At 40.8% G+C, this 12140-nt stretch overlaps 1 protein-coding gene across 1 annotated transcript in view; it reads right to left on the reverse strand.

Annotated features, from left to right (window-relative positions):
* thsd7ba (thrombospondin, type I, domain containing 7Ba) overlaps window positions 1-12140 on the reverse strand; it is a 243155-nt gene that overhangs the window by 77900 nt on the left and 153115 nt on the right. The window contains exons 9-10 of the mRNA XM_078174396.1: window positions 7450-7641; window positions 4887-5118 (exon numbers count right to left, since the gene is read on the reverse strand). Of these exons, the coding sequence (XP_078030522.1) occupies window positions 4887-5118; window positions 7450-7641 (424 nt within the window). The remainder of the gene's footprint in view (window positions 1-4886; window positions 5119-7449; window positions 7642-12140) is intronic.

Below are 12140 nucleotides of genomic sequence, written 5' to 3' on the forward strand. Positions count from 1 at the left end.
CACACACACAGACATCCCAATTTCATTTCAGAGTGAGTGACTTCCTTTGCCCCACAACCAGATCCAGGTCTCACTAGAGACCCAGCATGGTGCTACATCCTACTGACTGCAAAAAGCCAGCACGCACAGAAATGAGATCAAAGTATGCCAAAGCATAAGGAGGCAAGATACATAAAACCCATCCTTCCCCAGCTTTATCCCTCCTCTACTCTCTCCCTCTTTGCAGTGATGCATGCCAGAGGGCATGGCAACGCAGTAGAGCAGCTGGGGGAATATTGTGTAGTATGCCCAGAATGAGGGGATCAGACTTATAGTCAAGGCCATGGCGTTTGACTGTAACATGGCTGGGAACATACATGTCTCTCAAACACTGCCGATTGTTTTAATTGCAAGCAAATGCTTTCATCATTTTCATGTAATGCCTAGTTAGTTATATACTTAATATTTCATACTAAATATTCATATTTAAAATGAAGTGAGCGTTTATTTGAATATTTTTGTTACAGCAAAGCACAAAATGGTGTGCTCTGTCTACCCTGATAACTTTTTCCTCATTCCCAGGGCGTCAAATACGGCAGCTTGGTCAGTGGCCATCAGCATCTGATTCTGACGCACAAGGCACCCTTTACTGTCTGTATGGTGCTCAGATCTAACTCCAATGTTAACCCATCAGCGGCAATGATTATAAAGGGCAAACAGACACAGGACTTTCACCCAGGTGAGTGTTGTTGGTTTCGTTAGCGTACTTTAATTATGTAACAAACATAGTTAATTCAGGCCAAACCACGATCTTTTTCTGAACTTAAACAAGTAGTTTTGTTGCGTAAACCTAGGGCTGGGCGATAAATCGATTTTATCGATTAATTCGAATTTGTAGTTTAGGCCGATTTGTTTTAATGAAAATCGAGTTTCTATTTAAAATCCGCCACCGCTGCTCCACGCTGGGCTCCCGTAGTTCAGAGTGGGCTCACCCATCCCCCCGCGCGCTGGGAGTGGGGAAGAACTTGTTCGCAAGAAAGGGAACGAGTTCTTCAGCGCTTTTGTGTGCACACCTGTGTCTGTGTCTGTGTGCTCACCTGTGTGTGTGTGTGTGTGCGCATCAGGGCCGAACTCTGCCGTGCACAACACAGAGAGCAGAGGAGGACTTTAGACGCTCACCGCGTAGGGACATAAATGACATGCCGTTGTGTAAATAACATAAATAAGTGTTAGCAACGCCAAGCTGGCAGACCCCCGAACTGTAGTAAAGGGACCTCCGAAGACCATTAGCTCCTTTAGCTTGTGTTAGCTCGTTGTGGCAACAACACATAAACAACGGGACTTCGTCTACGTTAAAGAACGGCACTTTATTTTCAGCACTGCAGGGATGATGCACAGCCTCTCTCATCAGTGTCTGACTTTTACATAGAGGGAAATAACTCATAAACAGCATGCAGAACTGCGTAGGCTTCTTCACTGTGGCTGCTCGATGTAAACAACATAGCACATGCCTCACTTTCTTCCTGGGGCGCATCCGTCTGACGTCACACACAACACCCGGCGCATTAACGTGTCATACCTCCTACATCAACTACACACATACACAGCTCCACACACACACACACACACACACACACACAAGCCACACACATCAGGCTCAGCCTGTAACATAAGACTATTTAGTTTGTTTAATAAAAGGACAACCTGTTCTCTTAAATGACTTCTGTTGTGATCCAATATGATGGTAGGGGAAACACTGCCGTATGATAAGAAAGGGCTCCGGTGGAAAGCGATCACAGATGCAGTCGCCATGTATATTACAAGAGATATGGTGCCCATATATAGGCTACCGTGGAAAAGCTGGGGTTTATTCACATGCTGAAAGTTTTGGACCCCAGGTATGTGCTACCAGGCCGCAAATATTTTTTTTTTTAACTAGGAGGGGAAAAAATCGATTTAAATCGTAATCGGATTTTTTGTGAAAAAATCAGAGATTTTTTTTTTAGGCCATATCGCCCAGCCCTACGTAAACCTAAAGTAGTTTTGGTTATTTTGAAAAGACACCCTGCAGGTCATGAGCGGAAATGTCATGCCGTGCCAGTCCATAACTGATGCTACATGGGTACCTAGAACGTCATAGTTTGAAGTGTAGGGCCACTAACCAAGCCGCCATATTTGACGAGTTGGGAGTGAGAACATGTTGACTCTGACCATAGTTAATGACAATATGTCTTCTAAAATAAGTAAAAACTGAATTATATTGTTTATAGATAATGTTTTTTTGGCATTTTGAGTTTTATGGATGTTGATGTTATTATTAAGATTTATCTTTACAGAATGTTATTATGAAACCAGATCATTTGGTACCTGTATGCTGCAATAAATGATGTTATAAGTTACTCTTTTTTACCACTGCTTTAGTTTATTTCATCTTCAGTATGTGACAAAGGGGTGCGGAAATTAAACTCAAAATCAATCTAATGTGAGGTCTAAGGGCTCTGTACTAATACCAAGAAAGACCAATAACCTTTCATTGAGCCAGTGCGCACCATAGAGATTATTGGTAAGTATCAAATGCTTAGATGTTTGCTGAATGAAGTGACCCTTCTCAAGTAGCACAACACCAGATTTATTCAGGGGGCATCTGCTCCTTCAGATAGGAATGGCTTAGAAATATTAAGGACATTCCTGTATTTCAAACATATTCTAAGATAAGCAGAGGCTGAAGTGAAGGAAATGGCAGAGTCTGAACTCTCCTGTGTAGCCCTGCTCTGTCCTTTTTCAGCCTCGGAAGCATGCTACCGTGTATTTGTCCTCTGGACATTAATCTTATCAGGCTTGAGAAGTTATGCCAGATCCATGCTGTTCAATATGGACACAGTCATGTCTTACATACTGCGCATTATGGAGATACAGTGGGAAGGCCCAGTAACTTGTTACTGACAGTAAAAACCAGTGGACTAGCTGTTCCATTAAATGAAAACTCTGCAGTTATACATGAATAGCAAAGAAGTGATTGACTTAACAGCATACTGTACAGGCGAGATCTGTTGGTGGAGCAGAAATGACAGCTTTCATTAAAGCCTCTGTGGTGGGAGATGGGACGTTCATAAGAAAAAAGCCTCTCCATAATCCACTTTATGGCCCTGTCAATAATATATCGAGCTAAAGAAGGGCAAACTTTGTGAATTATTTATAAATCTATCGTCCTGGTGTGGGCTATAACATCATTACAGTGACAGCACAAAAGCCCTTAGCAGTGTTTGATATTGTATTGCTGAAAGAGGAGTAGATAATGGTGAAGCATAAGCGAAATGAATCTAAGGTTCACAGAGGAAAAAAAAAAACCTAAACACAGGCAGAAAGCACAAAAGAAGAGCTTAGTGTACAAAACTCTGGGGATATAATTTCCCAGTGCATCAAATCCTCTGGGTCATTTGTCAGTAAGTAAAAGCATACACAATATATCTTCAAGTAAAACACTTTTGGAATCTTTAATCAGAAGCAATTTCTCTGTAAGAAAAACACGATCACCTCCTCCCCCAGATTTTACAAAGCTCTTTCACTCCTCACTTATAATTTACCATTCGTTTCTCTCGGGACCCATTTTCTAGTATCTAAAACTGAGCAGTGTAGCAGTGTTAGACGGGGACAGAAGACGAAAATATTCTGTTAGAAAGTGCCATTCTTATACTGGCATAATGAGTCAAGAATAGACTTTTTTGGTTTGCATATAATTCTTCTTTTTTTTTTTTAAGATATTTTTTTGGGCGTTTTTAAGCCTTTATTTGATAGGACAGACAAGCGTGAAGGGGGGAGAGAGAGGGGGAGTGACATGCAGCAAAGGACCACAGGCTGGAGTTGAACCCGGGCCGCTGTGGCAACATCCTTGTACATGGGGCGCCTGCTCTACCACTAAGCCACCGACGCCCCTGCATATACTTCTTGTTATTAACTATAGTCAGAGAAGCTAAAACACTGATTGTTGGGGGGTGGAAACAACATACTCACTCCTTTTCTTTATAAACAAATGTCATATTACTTGAGTGAAAACATAGCTTGGTTTTCTTGTGGTGCAAAAAGACTTGCTGCTGCTACTCTTACTACGCCTGTAATTAACTATGGTGATGTTTTATATATACGTGCATCTACCCAAGCCTACACTTAATTACCGGCATGTGCTTATTTATAAAGCAATTCTTAACTTGCTTCCTTCCTATCTATGTAGCCTTATCTATTTGAAAAATTGCTCTGAGCTACCATCTACGCTCTGTGACATATTCGCGAAGCCTGCTTTTGCTATTTGTTCCCAAAGTTCATCTTGAAATAGGAAAAGGGGCTTTAAGGTATGCTGCCCCTGCAGCTTGGAATCTGCTGCAGACTGTTTTGAGTTTTGGGGAGCTGCTCTCTCAAGTATTTTCAAAAGTAGACTGAAGGAGTTGGAAGACGGTGCATCAGGTTGTACATGCTTTGACTGAATATCTGCCTCTTGATCTGATTTGTTAGTATGCTGTGATTCCTTAGGTGACATGTTGTTTTTCTGCTACTTTGTTTGACATGCTGCTATCTGTCTTGGACACTATTGTAAAGGAGATTTTTAACCTCAATGATGCTTTACCTGGTTAAATAAATAAAAAAACACACCAGTGGACATTTGAAAAACACTTGCTTGGTGCATATTAGGTTCACGTGAGTGACACTAGTCAAAGGTAAACAGGAAACAGGAAGGAGGCAATATACTGATTCACCTCCAGACTCTGAAAAACATGCCAGCTTAAACATTGTTGCTCTAAAAAAATATTGAGTGTCTTAACATTTCTAAACGCAAAATCCCAATACTAAATTTAAAATGCTTATTTCATTACTACTTTGACATATACACAGAGGCACCTGGTCAGAGAGCATACCTTTTACTTATGACAGGTCCAACGTTCATCTTTATGCAGCTGACTTTGCGGATCTGAACACCCATGGCACAGGTAGGGGTCCCATTCCAGAAGCCAGTTCCGTTTAAATCCAGGGAGGCATCCTCAATACAGGGGCCCCAGGCTGAGGCCTCCCAATAGAACGTCATACAAGGGTGGTCGTTACAGACTCTCCACTCCTCCAGGGCTGGAGCTGCCGGACACTCCTTCCCTTCTGGCCACAAACACACAGGAAAGAACCACAAATTCAAAGACATGAAGGCTACTGTATAACTCTGCAAACCTGACATTCTGAAATAGACACTCTAAAACTACATGTGATTTGCAGAGAATCTAAATTACATTTTCACCGAAAGTTACAAGCTGTGGTTAGTTGCTGGAAGTCAAATGCTAACATCATCATTGACCGCTGGCTGCTTAGCGACAAAACAAATGTTTGTTCGGGTTGGCTGAGCAGACACTTTACAAGTTACAACTTGTAGAAGTTTCAATTACAAATGAAAAGTCACAGAAAGGTCACAGTGACAGAATTCCGAGGCCAATTCAAACACTGTCCACAGCCAAGCTGTAACAGTCTTTTCCCAGCCTCAGCTCCCTGTATCCTGGCTGTTAAGCACTGAATCTTATTTGGACACACACTGTACAGTTCTGTATTCAACCTCAATTACAACAGAACACTGAAAGCAAGAAATCTGTGTTATTACTCCGAACAGTAACATTAATTATAAAATATAATTAATTTTAAAGTGACATTTTTCCTCTGCATTTGCAAACAAGCAACACTGGCACTTCAGTGCAATCATTCTGAAGCTAACACCCACATATAGAGTGCATGTAAGTGCAAATGGGTGCTAAAAATGTGCATATCATTACTATGGAAGGAATTAATTGTAACCATTAGTGTTTTTAAAGTGTCACCTTTCAATTTAATGATATAGCAGCCTGATTGTCTTGGGCTCTTTTTCCGGTTTGTGTATTTTTAATCCTAAAAATAAACATTTATGTGTCCAACATTAAGGGTGAGCTAAGATTTGACAGTATACTCAATGTGTACTGGGACTACTTTGGGCAATGCAGGATCTGTCTAATCTACATGGAGGTTCAACAAGGGACAGCACTCTAAGTTGGATCATAGGTATCATGAGGAGTAGTAACTGCAGTAAGCAAAGCAAACTGTGACTCACAGAAGATCCAGGATGAGTTTGTCACTGAATCACAACCAAATAAACACCTGCGCCTTCCAGTCTGTTTGGCATTCTCCAGCTCTTCCATACTGTCACACTACATGTAGACATATGAACACAAACACACACACAGATACACAGATACACAGACACACACACTCCCAGCACCTCTGCCAGCAAGCCGATAGCCAGAAACATGATAACAAACAACACAGTGAGGAACCTGGCTTAAACTGTGAGATTCTTTCATCAGCTGTTATTGCAGATATGCGTTTGGTTACAGGGATTAATGGGGAGTAGCTGGCTGCCAACACTCCGCTGTCTGACTCGAGAACACAACGCTTGGAGTATGCAGAAAATTACTGGCCACAGAAAGCGCCCTTGATAATGGATGGTCAACTCAAACCTCAAATGTTTACGAGATGAAAAATGTCTAAATAAAACCGTGAAATGTGGAGAAATAACAGCCAAAGTAATCCCACAGTGTTGGTGAAGCACTTCGATAAAGACTTTGGCTCACTCAACGTTTATTTTCTGTTTGCTGAGTTGAACTTTGAGTTAGTTTGCGAGTTTTTTAGGTTTGATTCTCAGTGACAATATCAATATCCTATATCCTGCAATATATATATACTGTGCCACAGCAGTTTTTGTAAAGATATTCTGAATAAAAAGAGTACTCTAGCAATTTAGCGTTACAGTCCTGCCTAAATCTGATGCCTACATTACCCATAATGCAACTGGCCAAAAGCAGTTCTGTTGGAGATTCAGGTATGTTATGCTTGTAGCCACTAATCTAGCCTCAAGCCAAATCATTTGATGCAATTTATCCGATTTCTTGCAGAGCCACAAAAGGCTTTATGCAACTTTTTTATAAATACAGTAGTGCTCCCCAAGACCTTTGATATGTACAATCGATGGAGCTCCCCTGAAATGATGTTTTGTTTTTTTTTTTCAGAAATTGGCATTGTTAACCAGATTTCTCCGCACTCTGTTTTGTCACCCAACAATATTACTGTACTGTAAATATAGCGCAGTTTATTGCTGTCCTCCTTAAGCTCCTGTCTTCTTCCCTTGTATATATGTTTCTGTACTGGCATTTAGTTGATACCCTGCATGTTACAAAACTTTAATGACAGCTATTATCTAAAGTGTTTCCAGTACTGCTACCTACAAAAAGTCATACCTCATCACCAATGAAAAATCGGAAGAAAATCAGACATCCCAGTTGTTGCATTTTGTTTGACTTAAAACTGATATCTGCACAGTGAGCCACAGTTCTGCACAAAAACACCCCAACAAGAAAGATTTATAAACACCAAGCGGAAAAAGACTCCAAGGAGTCAGAGGGGACGTTGTATTACCTTTTCCTGGGATGGCCAGCACAGTGCGGGTGCGGCTCTGTCGGCCCTCTGCTGTCTTGGTGGCGCAGCTGTGTGAGCAGGGTGACCAGGAAGACCAGGGGCTTATGACGCAGTCTGCGGGACAAGCCACCTCGCAGGCCACTTCTGTGGGGGGAGGGTCGTCTACACAGTGGGTACTGGGCACATCGTCCCCTGAGGAAGGCAAGTTAAGATCAGCAGATGGCAATGAAGGCATCATCTTAGTTTTAAAAGTTTAGTATAAATCACAGTGAGACACATTACACTTCATGTATCTTGAACTGCTCAGACAGCAAGCAGAGGGCTTCAAATCCCAATGCATGAAACCACAAGTGTGTGTGAAAAGCAAAGACAAAGTATAACATGCATCTGGATTGATCAGATTAACTTACAGGGTGGTCCTTACCTAAAAATGCACATATACAGTACAGGCCAAAAGTTTGGACACACCTTCTCATTCAATGCGTTTTCTTTATTTTCATGACTATTTACATTGTAGATTCTCACTGAAGGCATCAAAACTATGAATGAACACATGTGGAGTTATGTACTTAACAAAAAAAGGTGAAATAACTGAAAACATGTTTTATATTCTAGTTTCTTCAAAATAACCACCCTTTGCTCTGATTACTGCTTTGCACACTCTTGGCATTCTCTCCATGAGCTTCAAGAGGTAGTCACCTGAAATGGTTTTCCAACAGTCTTGAAGGAGTTCCCAGAGGTGTTTAGCACTTGCTGGCCCCTTTGCCTTCACTCTGCGGTCCAGCTCACCCCAAACCATCTGGATTGGGTTCAGGTCCGGTGACTGTGGAGGCCAGGTCATCTGCCGCAGCACTCCATCACTCTCCTTCTTGGTCAAATAGCCCTTACACAGCCTGGAGGTGTGTTTGGGGTCATTGTCCTGTTGAAAAATAAATGATCCAACTAAACGCAAACCGGATGGGAAGGCATGTCGCTACAGGATGCTGTGGTAGCCATGCTGGTTCAGTGTGCCTTCAATTTTGAATAAATCCCCAACAGTGTCACCAGCAAAACACCCCCACACCATCACACCTCCTCCTCCATGCTTCACAGTGGGAACCAGGCATGTGGAATCCATCCGTTTACCTTTTCTGCGTCTCACAAAGACACGTCGGTTGGAACCAAAGATCTCAAATTTGGACTCATCAGACCAAAGCACAGATTTCCACTGGTCTAATGTCCATTCCTTGTGTTTCTTGGCCCAAACAAATCTCTTCTGCTTGTTGCCTCTCCTTAGCAGTGGTTTCCTAGCAGCTATTTGACCATGAAGGCCTGATTCGCGCAGTCTCCTCTTAACAGTTGTTCTAGAGATGGGTCTGCTGCTAGAACTCTGTGTGGCATTCATCTGGTCTCTGATCTGAGCTGCTGTTAACTTGCCATTTCTGAGGCTGGTGACTCGGATGAACTTATCCTGAGAAGAAGAGATGACTCTTGGTCTTCCTTTCCTGGGTCGGTCCTCATGTGTGCCAGTTTCGTTGTAGCGCTTGATGGTTTTTGCGACTCCACTTGGGGACACATTTAAAGTTTTTGCAATTTTCCGGACTGACTGACCTTCATTTCTTAAAGTAATGATGACCACTCGTTTTTCTTTAGTTAGCTGATTGGTTCTTGCCATAATATGAATTTTAACAGTTGTCCAATAGGGCTGTCGGCTGTGTATTAACCTGACTTCTGCACAACACAACTGATGGTCCCAACCCCATTGATAAAGCAAGAAATTCCACTAATTAACCCTGATAAGGCACACCTGTGAAGTGGAAACCATTTCAGGTGACTACCTCTTGAAGCTCATGGAGAGAATGCCAAGAGTGTGCAAAGCAGTAATCAGAGCAAAGGGTGGCTATTTTGAAGAAACTAGAATATAAAACATGTTTTCAGTTATTTCACCTTTTTTTGTTAAGTACATAACTCCACATGTGTTCATTCATAGTTTTGATGCCTTCAGTGAGAATCTACAATGTAAATAGTCATGAAAATAAAGAAAACGCATTGAATGAGAAGGTGTGTCCAAACTTTTGGCCTGTACTGTATATGCACCTAAGACAGATAGATTGTGATCAAAATACACAACCCACATTGAGAGGTGAGTGTTTTTTATTCTGATCACATCGAAAGTAAGTACAACTACTTCGACATGCTCTGTTTGTCTAGTGTTGCAGTTTACCATTTTCTGTAAGGCCTGTGTTTTCACTCAAGGGTAAAGAGGGATGTGTGCTCCTGATGAGGTGTGCAGTTATAACATGGAAATAGATAATGATGGGATTTCATTGCTGACACTGTTCTGTTGACACGTTGATGGCAGGTACACACAATCAGGCTAAATCTAGATACAATCTGAATATGAACACATGGTCATAAGGTGTCCAAAGAGGCTTCTCTCACTGAAAACAGTAAAAAGTGTGAGAACTGGTCATTACAATTTGTACCATGAAGTATTTTTGAATTCCTAAAGTCCATCCTTTTTATATTGGCAAAGTTTGCAAAATGCAAAACATTCTTTAACCTTCGGGGAAACAAATTTTCTTTCACTCACACCTAACTTAAGTGGACATCCTTCTCAAGTCAGTGTTAGAATAAAATCTGTCAAACACAAATAGAATTTCATTTTATCTAAAGAAAATTATAAGGCCACCCCATTGGTATTCTGAGCTAGTTTTAAATGCTATCCTTCACCCTTCATCTTGCAGTCATGTTATGAAATATTTATCACAGCTCCCAGTTCACTCTTCTTTCTACAGCTACAGGAAAGACGGAGCCTTTTTCTCTTTACTGTACTTCCATGATAATGACTTTCTTATTGTGTGATTAAACACTGAAATTACAGAAAAATATTCTCACATGAATGTCAATGACTGAATAATAGCCTTGGTTAAATTTTTTTTTTACTTTTTGCTGGACCCTGGGTGCCACATATTTCTCTGAGGTCTCTCTGTCCAAGGTCCAATCGAGATATCAATTTCAGAAAACAGGGATGCCATCCTGATATCAAAATAATGCCAGCAGCAGCCGAAGCATTGTTTTCTGATATAAACTCACACACAGCAGTATCATTAACTTGGTTGAACTCTGCCACTACATCATGGAATATGGTTTAACAATAACAACCCCGGGGCAGATTTGTCATCAATTTGTCTATTTTTTTTTCTCTTCCCCAAGTGAATACCCTTGATGCAGAGGAGGGCAGAGGAGAGAGCAAACATAGGTATCGCCTCATCAGATAGATGTAAGAAACCCCCTTGGGGAGTTTGAGAACCTTTCACCTATTAGGTTGAAGAATCAGAGATCTCTAGCCATCAAACTAGCTGGTGTGTGTACAGCAGGAGATGTTATTCTGCTGGAAGATATGGTTAAATCCCACAAGCTACTGTATGGAATGCATTATTCCTTTAATTAGTGAAGACACAAGTGGACGTACAATGGAGAGGTTTGCAGTTGAAGTTAACAAACAAAACACAATTCTCCAGCATTTGCTGTAAGTTCTTCACCCTCAGCCGGAAAGCACATAGTTGATGATGGAGTTAGTATTATAAAGTACAATAAAACTGCATTGAAGGAAAAAGAAAATTACTCCTGGGTGACCAGGAATAATTCCTATTATTCTATATTTCAAACTACACCAGCTGAGTAAAGATCTGGAGGCTGCAACACTTCAATACTGGAGGCATTGTACTGATGCTTTACATAATTGTTTTGAACTGGCAGTGGGATTTTAAGCTGTGAGGAATATATTGTCTTGGCTCAGCATGGCTCCCACCCAGGTAATTATTCCAGGCGTCCATGCTTTATACAAAGTGAGCATAAAATGAAACACAGTACGCACCATAGATTCTGTAAATCCACCTCTCTGACCCACATTCACAGGGACAGACAAGAGTACTGTATCCTTACCATCTCTATCACTTCAACAGTTGTGGAGATAAGGGACCTATTTTACACTTGGAGTGCAAAATGGACAATGAGATACAGCAAGACATTGTTTAAAAACTTTACATGGGAACTGGAAAGTAGAAAGTTTTATCTTAAGTTAAGGGAGCATTTATTACTTGTATTACTTCTACAGGAATGGCTGGAGGATTTTGTTCAGAGAAAAGCTATTGTTTTCAGGTGGAGGACATCCCAAAATAGTTTTTTTAGCCTTGCCTGCAATGCCAAATTGATAAAAGAAATATTTATAGCACTCTTTCAACAATGGCACTGCATGGTGAAAATCCCTCAAAAAGTAAAGTTTGGAAAGGTAGCATTTCCTTGTGTTTACAGCATTACATATTCTAACTGTCCAATCGATGCCATTCCAAAACAATGTGTTGTGGCCCTGAGGTGCAATGCAAAACACAAAACAGGAAACACAATAACATTTTATAAAATCCATTAACAGTGGGCAGAAATCTAAATACTATAATAATAAAACAAATCAGAGAGTCAAAAACAACTCTGAAAAAAAAACACACTGATTTCAAAAAAACACTACAGAAACATACATTAATAAATCAGAGAACGCAAAAACCTTTCAAAAACACAATGAAACTTCAGTACACTGGACAACGGCATATCTAATGCTATGGGCATTTGTGCTTTGCTCCTTGTAGCTACTGTACATTATCTGTATAATCCTACAGGAAACAGAAACAGTTTTAATACTATGCTATGAGTTA

Source organism: Epinephelus lanceolatus, chromosome 14, assembly GCF_041903045.1.
Source record: "Epinephelus lanceolatus isolate andai-2023 chromosome 14, ASM4190304v1, whole genome shotgun sequence".
NCBI lineage: Eukaryota > Metazoa > Chordata > Actinopteri > Perciformes > Serranidae > Epinephelus > Epinephelus lanceolatus.